Source organism: Alexandromys fortis, unplaced genomic scaffold (assembly GCF_014885135.2).
Source record: "Alexandromys fortis isolate MF-2015 unplaced genomic scaffold, M_Fortis_MF-2015_v1.1 scaffold_40, whole genome shotgun sequence".
NCBI classification, from domain to species: domain Eukaryota; kingdom Metazoa; phylum Chordata; class Mammalia; order Rodentia; family Cricetidae; genus Alexandromys; species Alexandromys fortis.
Window position 1 is genome coordinate 10514208 of NW_026067966.1, and position 25997 is coordinate 10540204.

Sequence of the window (25997 nt, forward strand, 5' to 3'; positions counted from 1 at the left end):
ACATTAACCTCATCTAGGAACGGTAGAGATAGAAAGGCTGTAACCGTGAGCTCAGAGTACCCAGGCATCAGGATTTTCATCCCAACGGGAATTTATGCAAAGAATGCCAAGTCCCAGAGCATTTTAAGTATCTACATCTATATTTTACCTCAAGGCCCTCATAGGCTGTTTATGATTACAGGCTTCTCTAGTCGGATAACAGCACTCAAAAGGTGTGGAGAGTGTTTATGTATATACCTTCCTTTGTCTAAACAGTTAAGGCGTCTTTCATATTTTAATTAGGTGTATATGGGAAGTGCAGTGGAAACTTGCATGTGAATGTAGAATCCAGAAAAGGGCTTTTGAATCCCCCAGATTTAGAGCTTGAAGCAGGAGCAGGGCGTACTCTTACCCACTAGGCTGCCTCTCAGGGCCACCTGAGATCAGCTTCCGGGATGGGTAGAAACCCCGCCACTCCTCCGCATTAACTTCCCCTTTTGGTACGCCTTTCAAAAGCTTCCTCAGATAGCACAGCAGCCAATCTTTGTAAAACTCACTTTTAAAGTGCTCCTAAGTTTATGGGTGTAATGAGAACATGAATTTAGGCAAAATTGTGCATAATTTCAGAATCAAAACTTGTCACTATGACCAAAAGTCATAAAATATATACAACTCTTTGATCCAGAGAGTCTTATTCTTCAAATGAACCCTTCAACACTTACAGTGTGTTTAGACTGCATCTGGGAAGTTTGTCCTTAGGACAATTGTGAGGGAAGGCTGGACGCAAGCTTGATGTCTATGGTTTAATATTTTTAAATGAATAACAACAAGTTAGAAGAACATTATTCAGTTTTTAATAATGAGCCAATAAAAACATAGGTTTCATGCATGCTAAAGCATTTAGACTATCATTAGATTTTATAAATCCTGCACAGAATGTGTATGTGTGACATCTTCTTGGGTCTTAAGGATATGTACGTGTGTGTGTGTGTGTGTGTGTGTGTGTGTGTGTGTGTCAGGATCTCATCATTAGCTTGCTATCATTAATCCATTATCTGTGGACAAGTAAATTAGGGTATATGAGCTGTTAAAGGAAATGTGTCATACATGAAACAAAGGGGATGGAGGTAAAGTCAAACTACAGTGAACATAGCTCCTTTGGCCAGATTTGATGTAGCTTTTGCTTTAAATTGTTGCAACCACAGGAGGTTTGGTATATCTTATTATTAAAAAGCCCTCATTTGCACTACTTCAAATGAACTCTGTACACCAATTAGCTATTGTACTTCTAACATAAGTGTGAGCTCCTTAGAAGTTCACATCAGGTTCCTGAGGCTGCAAAGGTGTGCCGTTTGCTGAGTCTGAAAAGTCCTTGTGTGATCTCCTCTGGTTCATGAGTCAGCATGCACCCGGTTCACAGCGTGACTGAGGGCAGTGTTTCTAATTAGGCCACCCATAAGCATGTGCTGAGACATGGCCTGGGAATCCTGGTCTCCCTGCATCACAGCTTTGCAAGTCTGCACGCTTGGTACCGCCGCTTTGCTGATGTTCATAAGCCGTCTGCAAAACACAAACTCTATGTTTCCCCCATTGCTTGTTTCTGGCTTGCTGCCCAATTGCTGTGGTTTACATGGGCACTACTGAGAGCCTCAGTGGCACCAGAACGCCACTAAAAGTCATAATTTCTTTTCTGTACCAGCCATGGATTTTTTGGCTGACTCATGGAAATCACTGTTTGGTAGGCACTACCAGCGATATCTCTTTTGCTTGTGTTTAACCCAATTTGTTCCTTACTGGTTCTTCATGGTCAGAAGAAAAGATCGCTTCCACCTGAATAATTTCAGGTGCCCCACTATGTTTAGGTTACAGCCTGTGGTGGCCCTGATTAAGTTTCTTGCCTTCTCTATGCCTCTGTGTCTTTCATTTTACTACAGGGACCTGTTGTGAAGGGCTGGGGTTTCAGCGCAGTGGTACAGCATTGCCTAGCATGCCCAAGGTCCTGAGTTTGGTCCCCAGCAGGAAAAAGTAAATAAAATAAAATAATGAAATAAAGTTGGGTTTGAGAGTACGTGCCTGTAAACTCAGCATCTGGAGCCAACCTGGGTTACACAGCCTCAAAAGAGGGAAAGAGAAGAAGAGCCCCCGAATCTCATTTCTCCACCTGCCTTCTACCCATACGCATGACGCGCTACGACTAAACTGTCTCTGTAAGAGTTCACGCAGTCTTATGATTTTTGATTCCATGGCCATGAAAGCCTGAAATCAAGTCTCCAAAACGCGAAAACTCAAGAGTACCAGCATTACAGCTGGAGTGGAAAAATCCACATCACAAAACTGTTTCATAAACAAAATCGTCTAAAATGTACAAAATTGCCTTCTAGCTGTGCATGTATGGGGTAGGTGAAACATAAATTAAAGAACTATATCTCCAAAATCGCTTTGTATACAAAACTACTTTAAAAAATTAAGGCCAAAAGACTTCCAGCTCCAAGTATTTTTAAAAAGGGTTACCCAAATGGTATTTGGTATATTGAACAGTGAAGTTCATCTGATCATTCAACAAGGTAATGGATGTAAAATCAAAACAATAAAATCCCCTTATTGTCCTGAGTATACAGAATCTAACGTGGCCTCAGCACTTTGAGTTCTCGTGAATTCTTCCTCAGTAAGTCAGTCCCTTGCATAGGAGGCTGGGCAATCTTACTGACCGACCTCAGGACAGATACACTTTATGTTGCAGGAGATCTGGCCCCTTTACTATATGTCAGGAGCCATTTCCCCCTATCATTACAGGAACCATCACCCTGGAGAGTCTGCAGGGAACCTCACACCCATAATTATGTTCTATTGACAGAATCTTCCCCCCACCCAATTAACTGTTAATCTGTTAGCAGAACACGCCTCACATTCCAGCTACCCAGGGAACCAGGTGTGGCAACTTGTGACTTCCTGGCCTATCTATCTGTCTGAATGTAACCTAGCCTACGTGACCTGGAACACGCGGCAAGAATCCAGTTACCCTACCCCCCATTCCTTACCATATATAAACTGTAACCCGTCCCTAATAAACTGAGGCTTTGACAAATCTGCTTGGCCTCCTTCTTCTTAGCTCATTCCCTTCCAGGTAGCGCCCCTCCGTGACCCTGGAATAACTAGCTGCAGGGTGGGTTACAACCCCTAGACTAGTGACCCACCCAAGGCGGCAACAACTATACCTTAGAGTACATTGGTTTCCCATTCTCATAGTGAATCTCCACGTAGTCAGAAGACAGCAAACCACTGCAAAGGGAAAGAAGAAGAAAGAGTGAATTCTGCGTCCAAATGCTAGAGGTTTAAAGATAGCTCGGTAATGGGGGAGAGGAGCACGGAAGGCGCAGGCTACAGTCAGAGAAAAGCAGTCTGGGGTCAAGTCTCCAGACAACATCCAGGGAAGCAGGAAGAGAAAGAAAGACAGGGAGGGAGGGAGGGAGGGAGGGAGGGAGGGAGGGAGGGAGGGAGGGAGGGAGGGAGGGAGGGAGGGAGGGAGGGAGGGAGGGAGGGAGGGAAGGAGGGATCAAGGAAGGAAGATCCTTCAGTCTACTGAGGAAGATAAAACATAGTCAATTTGAGGGAAACCCTTAGATTCAGCACCTGATAGACCTGTCAGTCAAGGACCAAACTAAGCTGCATGTAGAAAACAAGCCCTATTAAACACACACGATTATGCTCTAATGGATCACTGGGGAGGAATACAGAAAAGATCTGGCAAGCATTCACCATAAAGGCCAAATAGTAAACCCTGTGGCTCTGCCAGCGCTGTGGTCCCTGCGGTAACAATTGAGTTCGCCATCCTATCAACAATACATAGACAAATGAGTGTGGCTGTGTCCCAGTAACGTTTTATTTGTGGAGAATCATATCTGGATCTCATAAAACTATAATGTACTATGAAATGGTATTACTTTGAATTTTAAAATCCGCTTGGAAATGCATAGAGCCATCAAGACAGTCCAATGGAAAAAAGCACTTGCCACACAAACCTAACAAGCTGAGGTCAATCCCCAGGTCCATTGGAAGGAGAGAACTGGCTACTGTAAGTTGTCCTCTGACCTCTACATGTGTGCCCTGGACACACACACATTCTACTTCACACCCCAAAACACAAAAAAATAAATTCTAATTTAAAAAAATTAACAAGATAAACTTGGAAGTCAGAGCAGGTTTTGGACCTAGCACAGTTCACGGATGAAGGTGTTGCCACAGGCAAGTTTCACTAACTTGTGTAAAATACAATCGTCAAAAATATGAAAGTCACAGGACACTGTGAAGAAAAAAATGACTAAGTTAAACCACAAATATGCATCACTTAGCCTGGAAATCATCACTGGGTGCTCAGTGTTGGGCACTGTGACTGTTGCTGCTGTCACTTTAACTCAAGTTTTAAAAGTGCATTCTCCTGGAAACAATCTAAATGTCCCTCCACTGAAGAATGGATAAGGAAAACGTGGTACATTTACATAATGGAGTACTACACAGCAGAAAAAAATGACATCTTGAAATTTGCAGGCAAATGGATGGATCTATAATACATCATATTGAGTGAGGTAACCCAGGCCCAGAAAGACAAATATTACATGTACTCATTCATAAGAGGCTTTTAAAGATAAAGCAAAAAAAAAAAAAACCCAGCCTACAAATCACAATCCCAGAGAATCTAGACAACAATGATGACCCTAAGAGAGACATATGTAAATCTAATCTACTTGGGAGGTATGAAAAGACAAGATCTCCTGAGTAAATTGGGAACATGGGGACCATGGGAGAGGGTTGAAGGGGAGGGGAAAGTAAGAGCAGAGAAAAATGTAGAGCTCAATAAAATCAATTTTTTTTTTTTTGGTTTTTTTGAGGCAGGATTCCTCTGTGGTTTTGGTGCCTGTCCTGGAACTAGCTCTGTAGACCAGGCTGGTCTCGAACTCACAGGGATCCGCCTGCCTCTGCCTCCCAAGTGCTGGAATTAAAGGCGTGCGCCACCACCGCCCGGCTAAAATCAATTTTTTAAAAAGAGCATTTAAAAAAATGCATTCTCCCCAATGAAAGTGTGAAATAAGCACTTGGTCACAAGAGTGGAGGAAGACTTTTGAGTGGCCGCGCACTGTTGATAAGGACAATGCCTCAGGCCCATGGGAATGGGCAAAACCCTTCTGTGTCTGCTTGAAAGTGTTGGCAGTGTGCACAGGAAGTGTTGGTAGTGTGCACAGGAAGTGCTGGTAGTGTGCACAGGAAGTGCTGGTAGTGTGCACAGGGAGTGTCCAGCAGCTTCCTCCTTGAGGTGGTTCCCCAACAGATGCCTCCTACTGAGACTAACTTTTTCCCCCAGTGCTGTACATAGCAAGCACAAGGAGGTTCCAGGTTGTTGAGTGGCTGATGCCCCAACATCAGAGCAAACATGGCACCCTGATTCCAGCTTCTCCAGACACCTGTGTTGTCTGTCCTTCCTTCATCACTCCAGTCAGATTTCAGAACCCAGCGCAGGGTGCTCCGTGCCCACCTAAGAGTGCTGGATTAGAACACCTGGATGGTGACAGCGACCCTGGAACAGTGGGGGCTTCCTCCCAGATCCCCAGATTAGGCACAAACCACACCCGAACACCTGTTTTCACAGAGAGATCCTTTATTAAGAGGAAGAAAACTTAAGTGGCTGCTTTCTGACTTGAGCAGAAAAACAGCAGCAAATGACCTTGCAGGTGTCATTTTTAAGAAGAGAAAAGGGGAGGTCTGTGCTAGAATGGGCTAGGATACGGTAGTAAGGAGATAAGCGACAAAGGAGAAAGGACAGGGACAAGGGGAAGGGGAGAAGGGGCGTCTGTCCTGGATTGGCAGAGGACTGCCTCTGGACAGAGGGATGCAGATGTGGCGCATAAGCAAAAGGCGGTTTATAAAAGTAAATGGGGAAGGCCCATGTTAGGATGAGGTGTTTAATAACTGGGCATGTTAATTAGGTGAACCAAAGGGTGCTTTCGATAGCTGGACTTTGGTATTCAGCCTCAGGAGGAGAAAGTCAAATACGGGAACAGGCCTGATGGTTAGCTTTAGGAACGCAATCTCATGGTTTTCAGAAAGGAAGCGGGAATGGGGGAGCAGGACATGGTCTGCCAGAGCCACCCTCACCATGCTCAAGCTGGCCAGAGTCCTTTGAGTGTCTGTCCAGATCCGCCACCAGGAGTAATGACCGAGTGACAGGTCACACTTTGGGACACTTACTCCTTCATCTTCATGACACACACGTGTCCTAACCATGGGTCTGTTTCCTCTTCTACAAAACGGAAGCCTGCAGCAGGTGACTCTGCAGGGCCCGCCCTGCTCAGACACGCTGACCTTCTAGAAGTCACTCGTTTGTTTGTTGGTTGGTTTTTCAAGAAAGAGTTTCTCTGTAGCTTTAGAGCCTGTCCTAGAACTAGTTCTTGTAGACCAGGCTGGCCTTGAACTCACAGAGATTGACCTGTTTCTGCCTCCCGAGTGCTGAGATTAAAGGTGTGCGCCGCCACGCCCAGACCTCTAGAAGTCACTCTTAACAGTAGGTTTGTTTGTAAGGAAACTTCAAACGACTGTGACTGGAGAATAGGAGGACTCTGTGATTCTGTGTATAGTTCAGATCAACACCTGATGCACCCTTACGTGACTCCGTAGGAGGCTTGGGAACGGATGCTCCGAGCCTGACAGCAGTTAACTAGGAACCTCCCCTACATCTGGCATGCCCTGTGTGCACCCAAGGAGAGTTTTTATAACATAGTGAATAACATAGTGACTGTGGTGGTTTGAACGGCCTCCATGGGCTCATATGTTTGAATACTTGGTCCCCAATTGGTGAAACTGTTTAGGAAGGATTTGGAAGTGTGGCCTGGTTAGAGGAGATCACTGGGAGTGGGCTTTGAGGTTTCAAAAGATATATGTACCCACTCATTCCCAGTGAGAGCTCTCTCTCTCTTTCTGTCTCTCTGTCTCTGTCTCTCTGTCTCTCTGTCTCTCTCTGTCTCTCTCTGTCTCTCTCTGTCTCTCTCTGTCTCTCTCTCTCTCTCTCTCTCTCTCTCTCTGTCTCTCTCTCTCTCATGTAAAGTCTTAGCTGTGTGTTGCCATAACCTTGCTCTGTCATCATGAATCCTCACCTCTGACACAGCAATCTGGTCACAGGCTTTCTTTTCTAAGTGGCCTTGGTCATGGGGGTTGTCACAGGACCAGAAAGGAAACTAAGACAGTATCTATACTTAGACATGTTTCCATGTCCACCCGAATGACTCCTGACAAATTTCAAGAAGTCACGTTCATATCATTCCCAGCGGCTCAAAGCTGTCAGTTCATTTAACTAACTAGTTCAGGCAGCTAATGCTGGGCACCATGCGAACTCAGCTGCACACCAAGCCTGCTCCCTCCATCCACTAGAAGCGGCTCTCATCTCTTTTTTCTCACAACATGTGTGTGTGTGTGCGCGTGTGTGCGTGCATGCCTGTGTGTGTGTGTGTGTGTGTGTGTGTGTGTGTGAGAGAGAGAGAGAGAGAGAGAGAGAGAGAGAGAGAGGTGAAAGAGAGTGCATATGTAAAATGGTCGACTTCATCCTTTCCTCGGGAGCTGTCCACCTTAGTTTTCAAGACAAGGTCTCTCTCTCTCTCATCGGGAGCTGAGGCTCAGTAGTATCTCAGCTAGGCTGGCTAGCTAGCGTGCCCCAGGAATCCTTCTGCCGCCACCTCCTCCTCTAGCGTGTGCTTCATTTGGAGCTTTTTGTACAGAGATGCTAGGGATTGAAGTCAGGTCCTTATGCTTGTGAGGCAAGGACTTTACCCGCTGAGATGCCTCCCACTCCCCGTTTATGATATCCTTAATTCATCAAATGATTACCTCCTTGAACAGAGAGGAATTTAGGTTAATAGATTCACACAAGCATAACTTTATTACCTACAATGATGCTTCTGCCCTTAAATATATATATGTATATATATATTTATACTTAAAATATATATATTAAGCAATGGATTTAAAAGTAAAAAGGGCTTGTCAATTGCTGTTTTTCTCAAGTGTAGGGGCAAAGTGTTACTCCTTTGAGTATACACAATAAAATAAGAGTTTAAACTGGGTTAAAAGGCGGGGATTTAAGAGTATAGCAATGAAACACCTGGTGGGTGAGAATGATTACAGGTTGAATAGAGGCTTTGTGTTAAGTGAGACAAAGATGGCGTGCTAGGCGACGGCACAGTGTGAGCACAGTTCAAGGGAGCTGAGCTGCACGCAGAGAAAAATCCCAGCAAGAGCGGGGCGGAAAGGAGCAAGGATTAAGGCACTGAAGGGCTACAAGAGGGATTTGATGACTTCCTCGATGACATGAGAGGTTATATCAGAAATCTCACAGTACAGGTGTTCCTTAGCTCTGCGGTGATGAGCCCACGTGCCAGAATACGGTTTAGAAACCCTAGTATAAGGAGAATAAGAAACACAGGACTGTGACTTCAGAGTGGAGAGAGGAAAAAAAAGAGGATTTAGGTGAAAAACATCATTCTGGCTTTAGATGTATCAAAGAGTTTGATCAACCAGCATGACCCAACTCCCTTCTGAGGAGGCAGCTTCAGAGTATGTGAAGCAGCTGAACCACTGTGTGGCTACCAGTGAGTCCACGCGAGTCATGGGATCTGTTAGCAGCCTGCCGGGCAGCGTTCCACCCAGAAGAAATGGCTGTTCCCAGTCTAGTCCTTACCGGTCCTACTGAAAACAAACAGGAGCAGCAACAACGACAACAAACACCTGCACTTCATTCAGGACCATAGTCCAGTTTTCCCAGGCATGGGAAAATGGCCCAAAGAATAAAAAGAAGCCAATAAGAAAAAAACTATTAGAAGTAGGGCTGGAGAAACAGAAAACTATCAGAAATGACACTCAGCAATTAAAAGAACTGACTGCTCTTCCAGAGGAGCTGGGTTCGATTCCCAGCACCCACATGGCAGCTTACAATTGTCTGTGACTCCAGTTCCAGGGTACCCAACATCTCATACAGACATGCATGTAAACAAAACACCAATGTACATAAATAAAAATATTAAACTATCAGAAATAGTAAGATAACTAGTTACAAGATAAATATGAAGCACACATGCCTATGTAAACCAGCAAAAACAATCTAGAGATGATATAGGCGGAGAGTTCCCAGAATAATAAACTTTACATAAATATAACAGCCACATACACATGTTACTATTTAATGCCCTAAGAATAAATAAGTGTAAATACACATTAAATTAACAGCAAATCCTTAGTTTTAAAAAAATAAAAATAAAGTAAGTCATCACTGAATGAAGCAGTCCTGATTCCCCATGACAACGATGTCCATCACTGTCCACCTACTTGAACATTAGTGCAATTCCAAACAAAATCTCAAGAGTTTTGCTGTTGTTTTTTTAACATGATAAAATTACTCAAGTGCATCTTTAAGAAAAATGTGCACCATTTTTCAAATAAAATGAAGAAAACCAGGACTTTGGGTCAGTATTACAGTAACGAAGATGAGCAGTGACCCCGTCATTAACCCAAAAACACAGCAGAACATCCAGAAAACTCTCCAGTTCACAGAAAAAGCTTCGCGGTGGGAAGAGCGGCATTTACATCTACAACGTAGAAAACTGGAAATCACCAGACGGCCATGACTAAATATTTGGGGAAAACAGACCCCTATCCCATGCCTTATACAAAGCCAAGACTATGTTTTGAAGTTGTGTGCATTTAGTAAAGTCACAAGCTAACTACACAAGTGCCGTGAACACCGACAGGAGGTCTTTGAATAGATGATCCGAAAGCAGAGATAAGACTGTAAAAATAAAATAAATGGAGATAAGTTGTTCAAACAACCAAAATTTCAAAACAGATTTTAAGAAAATATGTGCAAAACAAAGATTTCTAGTGGACAAAAGACACCCACAAGGCCACCTAGTGAAGGAGCAAGTCTTGTAAAAATCCAACAAGAACTGCTAAGGGTGATCAATCACGTACAACACTCAAGAATGATCAATCAGTACAGCGCACAACTGCAACAGCCTTGAGAGACTTGGAAATTAAAATAACAAAAGAGGACATTTACAAAATAAAAGGGAGTGACAGAAGCAAGTGTGGGGAGGTTGCAGGAAAACTTAAACTCCAGAGGCCGGGTTGGCAAAGGGTGTCAAAGCCTGCAGTGTGTTCCCCTCCATCCAGTTTGATGAGGAAAGGTAACAAGTCAAAAGCAACACGCTCTCTCGCACAGACATACGTACGTTCGCACACACTCACATACATCAAGAGTCACACAGTCGCAGCCACACTCACTCATATATGCTCACACACTCACACACACACTCACATGTATATACACACGTATGTCCACTTTCATCCAGTACTCACACCTATACTCACACATATGCACACACACCACACACTTACGCAGATGTGAGCAGGTTGATTTGTGCTATTTTACAATCACTTGGAGAAATGTTCACACGATCGAGGAAAAGAAGCAGTGTGAAGATGTTGGACCCCTTCAGGACGTGTATCTGTGTTCATTCACAAGCAGGAGCTTTCCTCCCCAGCTATTACTTCCTGTGGAAAGCCCCATCATTTTCCTCTCTTTCTTTTGTTTACCTAAATTTCCCTCAGTGATGATAAGGCCACTTTCTTTTTTATTTCTTCTTTTGAGACAAATTTCACTATGTAGCCCTCACAGAGAAACTCACAGAGATCTGTCTCTGCCTCCTGAGCACTAGAATTAAAGGTGTGTACCACACGCCTGGCTAGAGCACGTATCCTGAGACATCATCGCAAAAGCTTAATATTTTAGGCCACCAAATATGATGCGCTCTATTTTGCTGTAAAGCATATAGAGTTCAATTTAATACGTTAAACTTATTAAAACTACAAGACAAAAAAACAAAATACTTTGCAAAAATGTTACTTTGTATACATGTAGCTTAAACATTGGCAAATAAATCTTTTTCATTTAGTTTTTAAGTTTTGCATACAATGTATTTTGGTCATATTCATTTCTCCCAAACTCTTCCCAGATCCCCACCTACCTACCCAACATCATATTCTTTCTCACTCTTGAAAAACAAAAGCAAATCACACACACACACACACACACACACACACACACACACACACCAAAACAAAACAACAACAAAAACTCTCTTGAGCATGCAGGAGGGGTGGGCTTAAAAAGTCAGGTTTATGATAGTACACAGGCTTAAGCAAGGGCTTGGTCCTTCCAAAGGAACGAATGAAAATTTGGATTTGGAAAGCTATACATAAATGCTGAAAGCAAGCATTACATCCTCTGTCCAAAGAGAATCCAAGGTCTTTAGGACCAGGCACAGGCTGACACAGAGAGGCTCCTTTACTGGGTCAATTAGAGCCATCAGCAAAGTAATTAATGTTAGCAGCAGGCCAGAGCTGCAAGAAACAAGCACACACACTAGGAAGTGCTCATCCACATATGAGACCCTGGAGTGTAACTCTCCTTCACTCATTTGATTAATTGAAGAAGTCTGAATGAGACAAGAGCAAAGATGAGAATTCAACAATTAAGAGAAATGAAAGATTAATTTATAACAAAATATTTCCATTCTTTAACTTTTATTAGAAAATCCATTAGGCGAAGGCCAGCTATTTTTTGTAGGTGTAGGATGGATATGTGTGTGTGGTGTGTGTGTGCATATGTATGTGTGTGTGAATGTGTATGTGTGTGTGCATGTGTATGTGTGTGTGGTGTGTGCATGTGTATGTGTATATGTGTGTGGTGTGTATGTACATGTATATTTTGTATTGTGTGGTATGTGTGTGTATCTCTAAATGTGTGTGGTGTGCATGTGTGTGTATACATGCATGTAAAGTCAACACTGAGTGTCTTCCTCAGTTGCTCCCCACCTTAGTTTTTGAGACAGGATCCATTATTAAACCTGGAGCTCACTGATTGGCTAGACTGACTGATCAGCAAGTCCAAGGGGCCCTTCTGTTTCTGCCTCCCCAGAGCTAGGAATGCAGGCACACTCCTTCCCTTGGTCTTCATACAGGGGTGTTGGGAATCCAGCCCCAGGCTTACACAGCAAGCACTGTGAAATCTAAGCCATCTGTCCAGCCTCTACTTTGCAGCTTTGCACTAATAGTTAAGAAGTAAGGTTTCTGTAGAGCGTCCACAGTTGTCTTCCTAACTAGGGGACGTAGCCCTTGATTTCTCCTAGCGCCCAGCAACTGTATTCTCAGTTCCAAAGCTGAACTGAGAATAAAATGTCCACAGACAAACTCTCAAGACACATGAACTAAGACTGAATTTGCACAGCCCAACACAGGAAAACATAATTTGAAGTCCATGTGCTATACAGAAGACAGCATTCTGCCCAACCATGGAATCCCTATGCATGCACCAGAGACATGTGGGCAGTATAGCCAAAGTCCTCCCGAAATTAAGGAAGGAACTACCACAATGGTGCAGTCAGGGAGATGCTTTTTCCATAACAGCAAACCACTGTGACAAATAGCACAACACAGCAAAAAAGGAAGAGAAGAGGATATAAGAAAAAAAAAAGAGTAACCTTCAACAGCTTCTTCATGAAACACAGAATTACTACCACACAAACAGCACACGGTTTTTAACTATCATTTAGGAAAATGGCCTTCAGGCAATTCTAACCTTGGAGCACAACCATAGCATCAAAAAAAATTATTCACTAACCTTGAACTGCTTTTTAAAAATTTATAATTTACCTAGGGTAAGGCTGATTTCTCTAAAGGCAATTTTCATTCTCCCAGATGGGACATTTTAAAAATATTAGCAAGGCCAACAGGCTTGGGAAGAAAATTAAGGAATTTTCTAGAAACATAACCATTCTTGTGTAACTTCTTTCAGAAGAACCCTCTCCTCTTGATGATGACTTTGAAACGTAGCATCATTTCTCAACTTGCTACCTGGGCATCTTTGGGTTTACTGTTTAGCCTTGGTCCCAGAAGAAAGCCTTTACTAGACACTTCCTGGGGCTGTCTCTAAGATCTAGGAGAAGTCTCTCACACTGTGGAGCTACTTTGTCCCTTGCAAAAAATAAAAAACAGGAACCCTGGATTACCCTGGATTACTGGATGCTTAAAGAAACCTCCAACTCTCAAACAGCGCCTGTGCAATCGTCTTCACCTCCGGCCTTGACGGTCGGACTCTGAGGGAGCTCATCGGCTGCGGGCACTCTTCTCAGAGACTGTGGAACCCACAGAAGGTAGCACCTGCGGCAGAAGTAGACCTCACAGGGGAGGTGTGATCTCCTGCTTCCTGTTTCCTCAGGATGTTAAGACCCTTTGGCACACGCTCCCACCACCATGAAGCTGCTCCACTGCGCCTTCTCCGTCAAGACAGAATTGAACCTTTTGAAACCATGAACCAAAACAAAACCTCCTTCCTTTAAGACATTTCTGTCAGTGACCCAGGAGTAGGTAACACACCCCCTAAAAGGAAAGGATGCTAATAACTGCGGCATACACAGTCCATCTAGAAGGTGCACTCTTTGTCAGGTAATCAGCTGTGGGAACACTGAGATGCCTGTAGGCCAATCTTCTCCATGAAATGCTGGGAAACAGCTCCATTCTTATTCCCGCCACACTGGGGAAAACTGCGTACACTTTCCCTAACTCTACCCATTTCTACACATCTCAACCAAAAGAGAATGCCTCCATTTTCAAGATATTCAAGATATTATCTGATATTGTTTCTACAGATCTGATTAATAATTAACAAAAAAAACCCTCCCTTACACAGAAACTAATCTGAAGGCCAAGGATCAAGAGCGGCCGAAGTTACATTTGTGTTAACCAATCTAAACAGTCTGCAAAACCATCACTTCACTGTGACAAAAATAAATCCAAAACTCCATGATCGCATTAACATGCTTTATCATAATAATGCTAAAAACCAGGGCTAACGGGGAGAAATCAGTGCCCATCCTGCAACTATCTTATAATTAGCAAATTGGAGAGCAATTAATGTCACTTTGAGAGACGTGTATAAAATAGTGATTAGAGGTGAGTTATTTAATCTATTCCAGCCTAATTATAGAGTCTAGACATTTTGCATAATATTAAAACTGGATTTTTATCTCTTAAAAGCTATTTAGAGCATTGTTTGTGCATGACATTCTAAAAATGTATCCTAAGATCACTTTCAATACTTTAGAGGTAAACAAACATTTCTTCTATCCTGGTGTAGATGTGGTCCGTCAGCAACACAGTGAAGGCACTAGTGGCTTTAAAACGCAGAACAGATCTATAGGTCAGAGTCTGAAAACAATCTCTCTACATGGGCTTTCTCCCACAGCCAGACAACCCTCACTGTGTGCTCTTAAAATTTCAGTCTAGGTCAACAATCTTACATTCACAAAGTGACTCTCAATATTTGGATCAAAAGCAAAACCTTTGTAAGATTCCAGAAGCTGACAAATCCCAGAGAGACTGACATAGAAAAAAAAAAAAGTAAAAAAAAAAAAAAAACCTCTTCTATTTGGGCCTTCCAGGGGATATATTTATAGTTTAATTTTAAAACCAATGCTTTTAGTGCCCTGGTAGAAACTAGCATTAACTGTATATGATCCACAGTGATACATGTACTAAGCGTTAATACAGGTCTCAGACCCATAAGAGGTTAGAACTGGAAACAACAGAGAAGCAGACGAGCTCTAAACTATCTGATTCACATCTAGGAGGCCACATCAAAAGGACAACTCACGATAGAGCAGAAAGCAGCATGAGTGATTTCACGGGGGAAAAAATGAGAAAGCTAGTAGATTCAAAATCCTGGACCTAGACAATAGTCAAGACTTGCAATGTCTACAGAGGCCGAGAACATGGCAAATGGTGCCCACGAGGAAAGCATGGAGGCTCCCTGAAAACATCATCCCATGGCAAGTGCGCCTACCACAGTGCCTCTAGATAATGTCATGACTGTGGAGACCTCATGATGGGACTGGTGCTCCCTCTTCAGGGGTCACCACCCAGCTCCCAAACACACACACACACACACACACACACACACACACACACACACACACACGGCTTATTCTTCCTTAGAAAGCCCACCCTTAGCTTGGCTTGTTTATAGCCAGCTTTTCTTAACTTAAATTATCCTATCTACTTTTTGCCTCTAGGCTTTTGCCTTTTTTATTCTATATTCCTTTCTTTTTTTTTCTTACTCTGTGGCTGGCAGTGTGGCTGGGTGGCTGGCCCTTGGCCTCCTCTCCTCTTTTTCTCACCTCTCTCTTTTCTTCTCTCTTCTCTTTTGACTCTATGTTTCTCTTCCTACTTATTTTCTCTGTCTAGCAACCCCCCATCCCTCTCTCCTGCCTAGCTATCAGCCATTCACTTCTTTATTTGGTGTTTTGGGCAGGCAAAGTTAAACAAATGCAGCACATCTTTGCATCATTAAACAAATATTTCGCAGCATAAATGAGTGTAATACTCCACAACAGTCTTTTAAGCAGGAACGAGCACAGCAGGGATCGTGAGTAAGGGCCTAAGTCTTCTGACCATCACAAAGAAGGAGAAAATGAAGCAGGAGGGGAGAAAGACAGCAGAGAGTGTACTTGCTATTTTCTCAGTGCAATGTGAGGACCCAGCAAGACATTCTTGAGCTAGCCAAGATGAGGGACTCGCCAGCAACTAAGCCTGTCAGGTAGTTAAGTGCTCAGTTTATGCCATAGTATCAGCATGAATCTAAGTAGATAAAAGCAACAGGTAAGACTCTTCTTAACCCTAGACAAGATCTGTAATAGAATATTAAAAATAAACATAAACCTATTTTACCATTATTACTGAAAATTCTATTGTTATCGCTTTAAAAAATTAGATATAGTTTATTTTATGTGTTTGAGTGTTTTACCTGCGTGTATATATGTGCACTATGTATATGCCTGGTGCCTAGAGAAGTCAGAAAAGGGAGGTCAGATCCCCTACAGCAGGAGTTAGGGAGGACTGTGAGTCACTATGTGGGTACTGGGAACTAAACCTGAGTCTCCTGCAAGTACAAGAGCTCTGAACTGCTGAACCATCCATCACTCCAGGCTCCTGCTGTTACCACATTTTGTAAGAAGGCTATTTGTTTGTTTTATGGGTTCTGTTTGTTTTGTGGTTTTTTTTTGCTTGTTTGTTTGTTTGTTTGTTTGGGGGTAAAAATTTCCAAATCTACTACCTCAACTTCAGGATGAGAAGTTATCACGGGTAGACGAGGGTTGTGGAGGACGCATGGCAATGAGGGACATGACGAGGATATCTAAAATACTGACTCTGCGTGTCTACCAGAGGGATGAATACGGAGGGATGTGCATTTATCATGCAGTGATTATTTTTTTTTTAGGCAAAGTCTAGCATTCCGGGCTGGCTTCAAACTTGCTATGTATCCAAGGATGACCTCTAACTTCAGATCTTGGCTCTGCCTGCAGAGTGCTCTGGCTGCAGGTATTAGCCACCATGTCCATGTGATGCTGGTGGTCAAATCCTAGGCCTCGCGCCTGCCAAATTAAGTTTTCTGTCCCCTGGTCAAGGGAAGAAATCCAAAATATCTACAGTTAACAGAAACAGAAAGGCTTAGTCTAATTCTGACATTAAAAATTTAGACTATGAAACAAGTTGAGCCAGAATGAGACCAGGGCAAAAACATCTGGCATAGAGAGCTGTCACTGTTAGGACCAGAGAGGGGACTAAGGAGCACAGGGGAGGAGAAGGGCAGAGAGGAATCAGGGGCTTGCTCTTTCTCTAGAAGCAGCAGGCACCAAACCGCTTCTGGCCTCTAGTGTGCATGTAAGAATCCATTCCTGTTTGAAGAGGGAGGGAATGTCGGGAAGGGAAAGGAAGTTATTGCAGAAGAGTAAAGCGCAGATGAGAGACGTTCAGAAAGGCCACCATGCAACAGGACTGACAGGATCTGAACTACATTCGTGTGTCGTCCAGAAAACTAACTCCTATACTAGGAGAGCTAAAGGAACAGAAACCCAAAGTTTATCTAACTCCAAAGTCAGTCAACAATATTCTAAATACATGAAATAGTCCTCTAAGACTTCAAAAAGACTTGACAATCAAAATTTTGCTTTACAAGGATAGAGAACTGGCTCAGTGATTAAGAGCATGGGCTGTTCTACCAGAGGATGTAGATCAGGCTTCCAGCATCCAACAGAGCTCACAAACATCTATACCTCCAGTTGCAATAGATCCAATGAGGTCTTCTGGCAGGTACCAAGTATATACATGGAGTACAGACATACATGCATGCAAAACACCCATGTACGTATAATTGAAACAATATTTAAGACATGTGACATTATACTTCACTTTTACTGGAAGAATCTATGAGCTTAACATTTGACATAAAAGGGAAAAAAGACATCTTATTTTTAATCACAAAAATTAACATGTCTAGAAAATATTGACCTCAGTCATTGTGCTAAACATTGAAAAACATACTTCTGGACCTGTATGACAAGAACTTTAAGTCTCTGAAGAAAGAAATTGAAGAAGACACCAGAAAGTGGAAAGATCCCCCATGCCCTTGGGTAGGTAGAATTAACATAGTAAAAACAGCAATCTTACCAAAAGCAATCTACAGATTCAAAGCAATGCCTATCAAAATTCCAGCAAAATTCTTAACAGATCTTGAAAGAACAATACTCAACTTCACATGGAAAAGAAAAAAAAAAAAAAACAGGATAACCAAAATAACCTGTACAATAAAGAACCTTCTGAAGGCATCACAATCCCTGACTTCAAACTCTACTACAGAGCTACAGTACTGAAAACAGCCTGCTATTGGCATAAAGACAGACAGGAGGACCAATGGAACCAAACTGAAGACCCAGATATCCAGATATCAATCCACAAACCTACAAACACCTGATTTTTGACAAAGAAGCAAAAAATATAAAATGGAAAAAAGAAAGCATATTAAAAAATGGTGCTGGCATACTGGATATCAACATGTAGAAGAATGAAAACAGATCCATATCTATCACCATGCACAAAACTCAAGTCCAAATGGATCAAAGACCTCAACATAAAGCCAGCCACCCTGAACCTCATAGAAGAGAAAGTGGAGAGTACACTTGAACACACTGGCACAGGAGACCACTTCCTAAATATAACCCAAGAAGTACAGACACTGAGAGCAACCATTAATAAATGGGACCTCCTGAACCTGAGAAGCTTCTGTAAAGCAAAGGACATGGTCACCAAGACAAAATGGCAGCCTACAGAACAGGAAAATGCTTCATCAACCCCACATTGGACAGAGGGCTGATCTCCAAAATATACAAAGAACTCAAGAAATTGGTCATCAAAAGAACAAGTAAGAGGGAGGGGGACTTTACCAGGGGAGGGGGAGGGAAATGGGAGGCGGTGGCAGGGAGGAGGCAGAAATCTTTAATAAATAATTAATAAAAAAAAAAAAAAAGAACAAGGGCTGGAGAGATGGCTCAGTGGTTAAGAGCATTGCCTGCTCTTCCAAAGGTCCTGAGTTCAATTCCCGGCAACCACAGGGTGGCTCACAACCATCTGTGGTGAGGTCTGGTGCCCTCTTCTGGTGTGCAGACATACACACAGACAGAATATTGTATACATAATAAATAAATAAATATTTTAAAAAAAGAACAAGTATCCAGTTTTTTAAAAAAAATGGGATTCAGACCTAAACAGAGAACTCTCAACAGATGAATCTACAATGACTGAAAGACACTTAAGGAAATGCTCAACATCCTTAACCATAGAGAAATGAAAGTCAAAACAACTCTGAGATTCTATCTTACGTCTATTAAGAATAGCCAGGATCAAAAACACTGATGACAACTTATGCTGGAGAGGATGTAGAGAAAAAGGGAACACTCTTCAACTGCTTGTGGGAGTGCAACCTGGTACAGCCCCTTTGGATATCAATATGGTGATTTTCAGAAAATTAGAAAACAACCTACCTCAAGACCTAGCAATACCACTTTTGGGTATATACCCAAAGGATGCGCAATCGTACCACAAGGACCTGTGCTCAACTATGTTCATAGCAGCATTGTTTGTCATAGCCAGAAACTGGAAACAACTTAAATGTCCCTCTATCAAAGAATGGATTTACACAATGGAGTACTACACAGCAGAAAAAAATGACATCTTGAAATTTGTAGGCAAATGGATGGATCTAGAAAATAACATATTAAATGAGGTAACCCAGAAGGGCAAATATCATATGTACTCACTCATAAGTGGCTTTTAAACATAAAGCAAAGAAAACCAGGCTACAATTTACAACCCCAGAGAACCTAGACAACAATGAGGACCCTAAGAGAGACATACATGGATCTAATCTACATGGGAAGTAGAAAAAGACAAGATCTCCTCAGTAAATTTGGAGCATGGGGACCTTGGGAGAGGGTAGAAGGGGAGGGGAGAGAAAGGGAGGTGAGCAGAGAAAAATATATAGCTAAATAAAAAAATTAGAAATACTTCTGAATTCATAATAACAAGTGTCATCCATAGCTCTTTTAATGTATTGACATGTGCTTGTATAGAACAGCTGTTCCCCACCCGTGGGCTGTGACCTTCTTGGGAAACCTCATATCCGAGATCCAGCATATCAGATAAATATATACGGTAGCAGAATTAGAGTCATGAAGTAGCAATGAAATAATTTTAAGTTCAGGGATCACTACAACATGAGGAGCTGCACTGAAGGCATTAGGAAGGTTGGGAACCACTAATACAGAGGATGGCGAATTGCCTGGGTGGCAACACCAAGGGAGTCGAGAAAAACAAGAGCACAGCACACTTCACTGACAGGTCCTCACTCCCAGGGTCCTGTGTGTTTTGCTCAGGCTGAATTCTCTCTTTTTAATCAGACGATATGTCACAGTGTGAGGATGTGGAACACCAGTAATCTCGAAGAGGCTTATTCTAGGAGTGTTTTTAAATGCATAATCAGAGGGTCAGATCAGTGTTTTAAATTGCTCTACTTATATGCATAATTTTTTTAAATCCTAAGTCCGTGTAATGGCACTTAACAGCCTTTCTGGTGATTAATAATATCTCAAACCAGAGACATTTCTGAAATGGGTAATAATTTAAACAACCACTCAAAATGGCAATCCAAAATCAGAAAGGAGGAGTGCAGCGGCATAATGAGGCCTTCTGCCTCCTTTCTGCGCCTCACGCCTGATCATTTCTATAACTCTTAATTAGGAAGAAATTTCACGTTGCTCGTCTCTTTAAAGCAGAGTGTTTGGGAAACTGAAAAGTAACTCTAAATTTTATGGGTTTTTTTTCCTTTTAATTGACATAATTGCGCTCTCTAAGAGGGACAATGTGCTAATCTTGCTAAAATGGGCAGTGATCAAAATCGGGAGAGCTGAATGTCCATCTCCTGTAGCCGTTACCGTTCCTTTGTGGCAGGAGCCTCTGAGATCTGCTCTACTCTTTGTGAGACACATAATAAATTTCTCCGTGCTGGAGGGACTCTCTGTGCAGTCTCCTGGGGACCTGTATTTTTTGTGCCTGTTATCGAACCTGCCTTTGTCTTCCCCCTCCTCTCCTTCTTCCCTCCAGTGGCCACTACTGTCTTTCTTATTTCTTAAAAATCGATGTTATCAGTTTCTACAAACACATCCGAAGACAGCTCCAGCATTTTAGTTGATGGCCACAAGAAATAAAGCATCCAGATCCCAGTGGCTTATAGCTACCCCAGGCTTTCCCGTGAGCAACAGTGACCTGACTCTGTAAGCTCCCAAACTTCCACATCTCCACCTGATACTGGGTAGCCCTGGCAACCTGCATGGCTCCGAACTCCCGCCTCCACTCTGGAGTCCAACGTAACATACAGACAACAATGCCATAGTGATAAAAAGATATATTTCAAAGATCGGAAAATGCTTTCCTGCCAGCTTTCTCAGACTGCAATTAATTTTTACACCATATACAACTAATTACCTCAAAAACAATAACAGAATCTAAAAGAGGAACAAGAAAAACACAGTCATGACTGGAATCTCGAACTACCAAAATCCATGAAGCTGAGTATTGTGCAACTGAGCCAACATACAGCACTCAGAAGCTGAGCAGGTCAGGGCACCTTAAAGGTAAAGAGGAATAACGGGACTGCATCCCCAGGCTGTCGTCGGTTCCCTGGGCACTCTGCCCTAGGCTTCACTGATGCCTCTGGCCCCCACTGAGAGAGACCCCTCTCTGAGGAGGACAACACTCCAGTGAAAAGTGATCAAAGCACGAAGTCCAAAGTAGCTGAAGAGTGCTAGCTTGTCCCTCCCTTCCTGTGACTCCTCACACTCTTCCCCACATCCTACTTCAGCAGATTGCTCCATGCACCAATTAATCGTATATATACATATATAGTTACATATATATGATGTATATATACATATATGTGGGCCCAGGTCTAGGCATTGAAGAAGAAGCAAAGTGTCAAAGTCCAGGACAGATGAAGAATGTGCATCAGAAGAACACAAGAAATGCTTAAGTTCTATGACCTTTGACGAAATTTTAGAAATAACCTCTTCTATAAAAGGAAGTCAAAGAAATATTAAAAAAATAATATAAAAAGGAAGCTGGTAAAGTTCAGAATGGAAATGAAATAAAAATAATTGTTGCAAGGTATCAATCAAATCACAAAGAGAAAAGGGATAAAAAATAAAAACACATTCAGGACTCAAATATGATACTGTGATACTGGACAAGTAAGAACCACATCACATCACTGGTGTCCCTGATATAAATTACAAACATGGAAGGGAAATAAAATAAGAAAACGTCATGGAGTTGGAAAGTTGCTATGTGGTTAAGAGCACTTATAGCTCCTGCAGAGTACCTAAATGATGGCTTACAGTCATCTGTAACTCCAGTCCAGGCTGTCCGATGCCCTCTCTGACCTCCATGGGCACCAGGCATGCACACAGTACCCATATATATCCAGCCAAAATACCCATACTCATAAAATAATACAATAAATAAATCTTAAAAGATATTTTTTAAAGAAGAAGAAAAATACAAAGAACTTGCAATTCCAAAAGGCAAGTCATGTTCATAGTGAAATCAAAAAACAGTCTTATCGATGAGTGGTCAAGTTATCAATGAAGAATAATGATGATAAACTCTCTAAAAGAAAGACATATTCTCTGACACTGGCATCTTACTCACACCCCAGGGCGGACTGCATGCTTGACCGACACAAAGCAGACTCCATGTGTGTTTGCCTTCTCTTTCACACACCACCACACATATACACACACTTTTTTATACTTCTCGTATTTTGGTTTGATTTTTTTTTTTTTAAAGAGAGAGAAAGAATGTGAAAAGAGATAGGTATGAAGGTGAGTCTGGGTGAACTCGGGGAGCAAGAGAAAGAACAGGACCAAAGTATATGTATGAAAACAGTTATAAATCAATGTTTCTAATAAAATAAAGACACACTCTCTGGAAAAGGAATCGCAACAGTCTGAGATTTGTTCATAGGAATTAGCAGGCCCACAGACAGCCATTCTTGAAACACTCCAGGGAAAGGGGGCTGAAGCGTCTCGTATTTTCCCAGATTGTTCCTCAACTGCAAAGACAGCAGGAAAGCATTTATTTGGAAGTGAAGTCATGAGACAACACTCAAAGCTCAACCTTGAACAGTCTGCTTTTCAGCTAATTCCAGTCAAGCAAGACACAAACAGCTAAGGAAAGAAGTAGAAAACACAGTAAAGGACTCATAGTGACCCTTAGAAACTATCTCAAAATTAATATTTACAGTGGAAATTTTGGCTCATGATAAAAAGGCAAATCTTGCAAAATTTGACAATATAAAAAAAGCATTATAACTCTCAAAGGGATTAAGTGAAAGAAGTTTTAGTACATTGGTTTTTCTTCAAACATACAATCTAGTTGATTATATAAAATTATGTCATTTTTTAATTGATTCATAATGGTGATTATCATAACTTTAATGGAATTCAATTGTTTTTGTTATGAAGAATCAGCCATTCTTCGATGATTCTTTTTAATTTTTATTATTTCTGTTTTAAGGAATTATAACATCAATTTTTATTCAATATAATCATTTACATTTAAATATCATAAAATAATTTCACATTTGTAAATTGTTTACTAAAAATGCCATTGATCTTGGTAGTGCTGTAAACTAAATAGATATAACAGTTACTTATGAAAAAATATCATGAATTGTCTTTTGCTTTTTCTGCATTGTTTGAATTCTCTCTTGAAATTTTATGAATGGCTGTTTTTTGCAGAAACAATACTCTGTCTTTTCATAAATTTGGTTTTGGTCTCTCAGTCATTCTCCCATGTCTCAGAAGTACAGGGATCATGAACAACAAGTAACTAAATGTCCACCATTAGTGTGTTATTAAATGAAGATTTAATAACATGTCCATGACTTCAGTATGGAGGAGGAACAAGGAACTTGGGAGGGCCATTGCTTCACGGAGCCAAGCTGCCCACTTTAAGGAAGCTTTGTTTCCGAATAGAAATCACAACTTCAGGGAAGGGATGATTCATGGATTATCCATCATTATACTGAGGCATTTTTGTTTAAATCTTTGCTTTTGCTGACAAATAAGACAAAATCTTTATTACGCAAATAAAAAAAAATGCCTACTTCAGCATCTAGGACTTAGTTGGTGTCCAATGCACGCGAGCTTTTAACTTACTAAAGGTTATCCAAAAGACAGAGGGCTATGAAGAAAAACCCACTGGTAAAAGTAAATGAAAGATGAAACTGGGGGGGGTGGATATTTATCTCTTCTTCGCCCACCCACAATACCCTTAGCTCTAATCAAGAACAGATCTAGAAATGAAGGAAGGCCCGTGTGGCTATGCAATTATCCCTGTTCTGCAGGTCCGTGTTCTGGACTTGCCATCTGCTCCCAGTTCATTACGACAAGGGCAGAAATAAGTCTACAGGGAAAACAGAACACCCCTACAGAATATAAAGCATGGATTTATGAAGCATGTTTGTGTGGAGACCCAAAATTGTGAGCCTATTCCACCTTGTCTGCTGAAGGTCAGATAGTTTGGGCTTGTTCAGAGTTGGTCAACAACAACTGTGGCTACACACCCTGACCTAGGGTGTGGTTACTTGGTGTTTTGGACATTAAGGGGGCCCAGAGAGGTAGATCCGCTCCACCCTGACCGAAGTTCAGAGAATTCAAGCACACTTTTGCTCCTTCTTTTGAATTAGATGTTTTGAACTAAGGGAGTGCCTGCCTGCAGGACACTTGGTCTAGGGTGGGATCACTGCCTAAACAACAGAATGCTTTCTTGTGAATTAACAGCTTGATGTCTCAAAATATTGAAGCAAGTAACTGTTGTAGCTGTCCTTTGAAGCATGTTGAAGCAGTCTTTTGCCTCCCCACACATACCCCGTTTTATATTGGGGTATAAAAGTGTATGGAAATTTAAACACAATGTGAACTCAGAACTCAGGACTCAGAAGAATTCAGCATTCAGGGTCTGCTGAGCTGCCCTCCTGTTACTGTCCTGTGTCTCTGTGGTTCTTTCTTATCTCTGTTCCTCCTACACAGCATTTCTGATCCTCATACCCCTACTCGGAATGTACAAACCCGCCGTAACCCGCCGTGGCTAGGACAGTGGAGAAGTCACCCCAAAAAGGCAGCTTACATGTTTACAACTTTTATATTAGTGAGACCAAACACAAACATCAAATGACGACCTGGAAATACTGAGCCCTGGACTATCAGACAAAACTTTCCTTTAAAAGAGTCCACTTGTGAATAAGGCAACAGAAACCAACGGCAATGCCATAAGTCCTCCAGTCAGGCTTTGTCTTTGTCCTGTGTTACAAAATGCTGTGACTTTATCCACAGGCAACACTTTAAATTCACATTATTAGAGTCGGGAAAATAGCCTTTCATTTACTTCTTGGAGTGTGAATGTTGAAAGACAAGAGAACTAAAAATAGGTGCGCGCCGCCTCCTACCGCAAGATAAGGTACAATCTGATCCCACCGCGTCTTTCAGATCCTCGGATCACCTTTCCACGGTTTTTAAATGATCTCAAACTTTCCACTCCTTTTCATTTATACTTTTGGTTGTGTACAACCATGAATTTCGACAAACACCTGCTGTTCAATGTCAAAACAAAAGAATGGTTAACTGGATTTTTCTCATTCTAGTTACGGGAAGCTAAAGGACATGCTAATTGACACCGGTTTAAGAATAAGGTTCTTTGGTGAACACGAATGAGGTTAAGAAAGTTCCTCGAATGGAAACAGAGCACAGGAGGCTTTATCCTCCACACAGTGAGTCCCATGCACACAGTAGGACCACATTTGCAACCCATCAAGGGGAAAGCCAACTGAAGGTCACGTGTCCGCTTTCCCATGCATATACAGACCAGCCTATAACTAAGGAATGCTTCCAGCAGCAAAGGCCAGAGTATGGGAGTTTAGGAGTATTGGCGTACATGGGGGTTTGTATTGTGGGTGGGTGGGGTAACCCTGGAGAATGACTCCTAAACTAGAAAAGCCGCAGCTGCTCAGCAGCGCTTGAGACAGAGGCCAGCTAGTCCACTTTCATTTCATATGCTGCTCTGTGCGCGCTCTTCCTACTTGGTTCCCTATCTCAAAGGCTAATGAGTTACTCTGCAGAACTTTCCCTTGTGACAAAGGGTGCCTCTGTTGAAGAAGCCTGCCTCTTGGTAAGAGAGATGTCAGTGAGGAGAGAAAACAAAGGCTTTGTTCAGAGTCTTGGTAAGAAATTTCATTGAGCCCAGTGGTGTGAAAGGCATATAGGAATTTAAGGGCAGAGAACTCCCTCCATCTTATATGGAGTCTTCTTTTGTTTGAGATTGAGTAGAGCAGGGTCTCACTGTGTAGTCTAGGCAGACCTGGAATGTGAATTCGTGCCTGTGCCTCCTGATTGCTAGGGTCACACAGACGAGCTACACTTTCCGCTCTAAATATGACTCTTCTTACTCTAAGAAGCATTTTGTAAAGGAATGCTAGACCT

General features: G+C 42.1%; 1 protein-coding gene across 9 annotated transcripts in view; it reads right to left on the reverse strand.

Moving 5' to 3' along the window:
* Positions 1 to 25997, reverse strand: part of Adam23 (ADAM metallopeptidase domain 23) — a 156354-nt gene that overhangs the window by 77765 nt on the left and 52592 nt on the right. For all 9 annotated transcript variants that reach the window (XR_007593978.1, XM_050154276.1, XM_050154278.1 and 6 more), the window contains exon 4: positions 3195 to 3258. Coding sequence is in view for 8 of the 9 variants with exons in the window: in XM_050154276.1 (XP_050010233.1) it covers positions 3195 to 3258 (64 nt within the window). In the remaining variant the exon portion in view is untranslated. The remainder of the gene's footprint in view (positions 1 to 3194; positions 3259 to 25997) is intronic.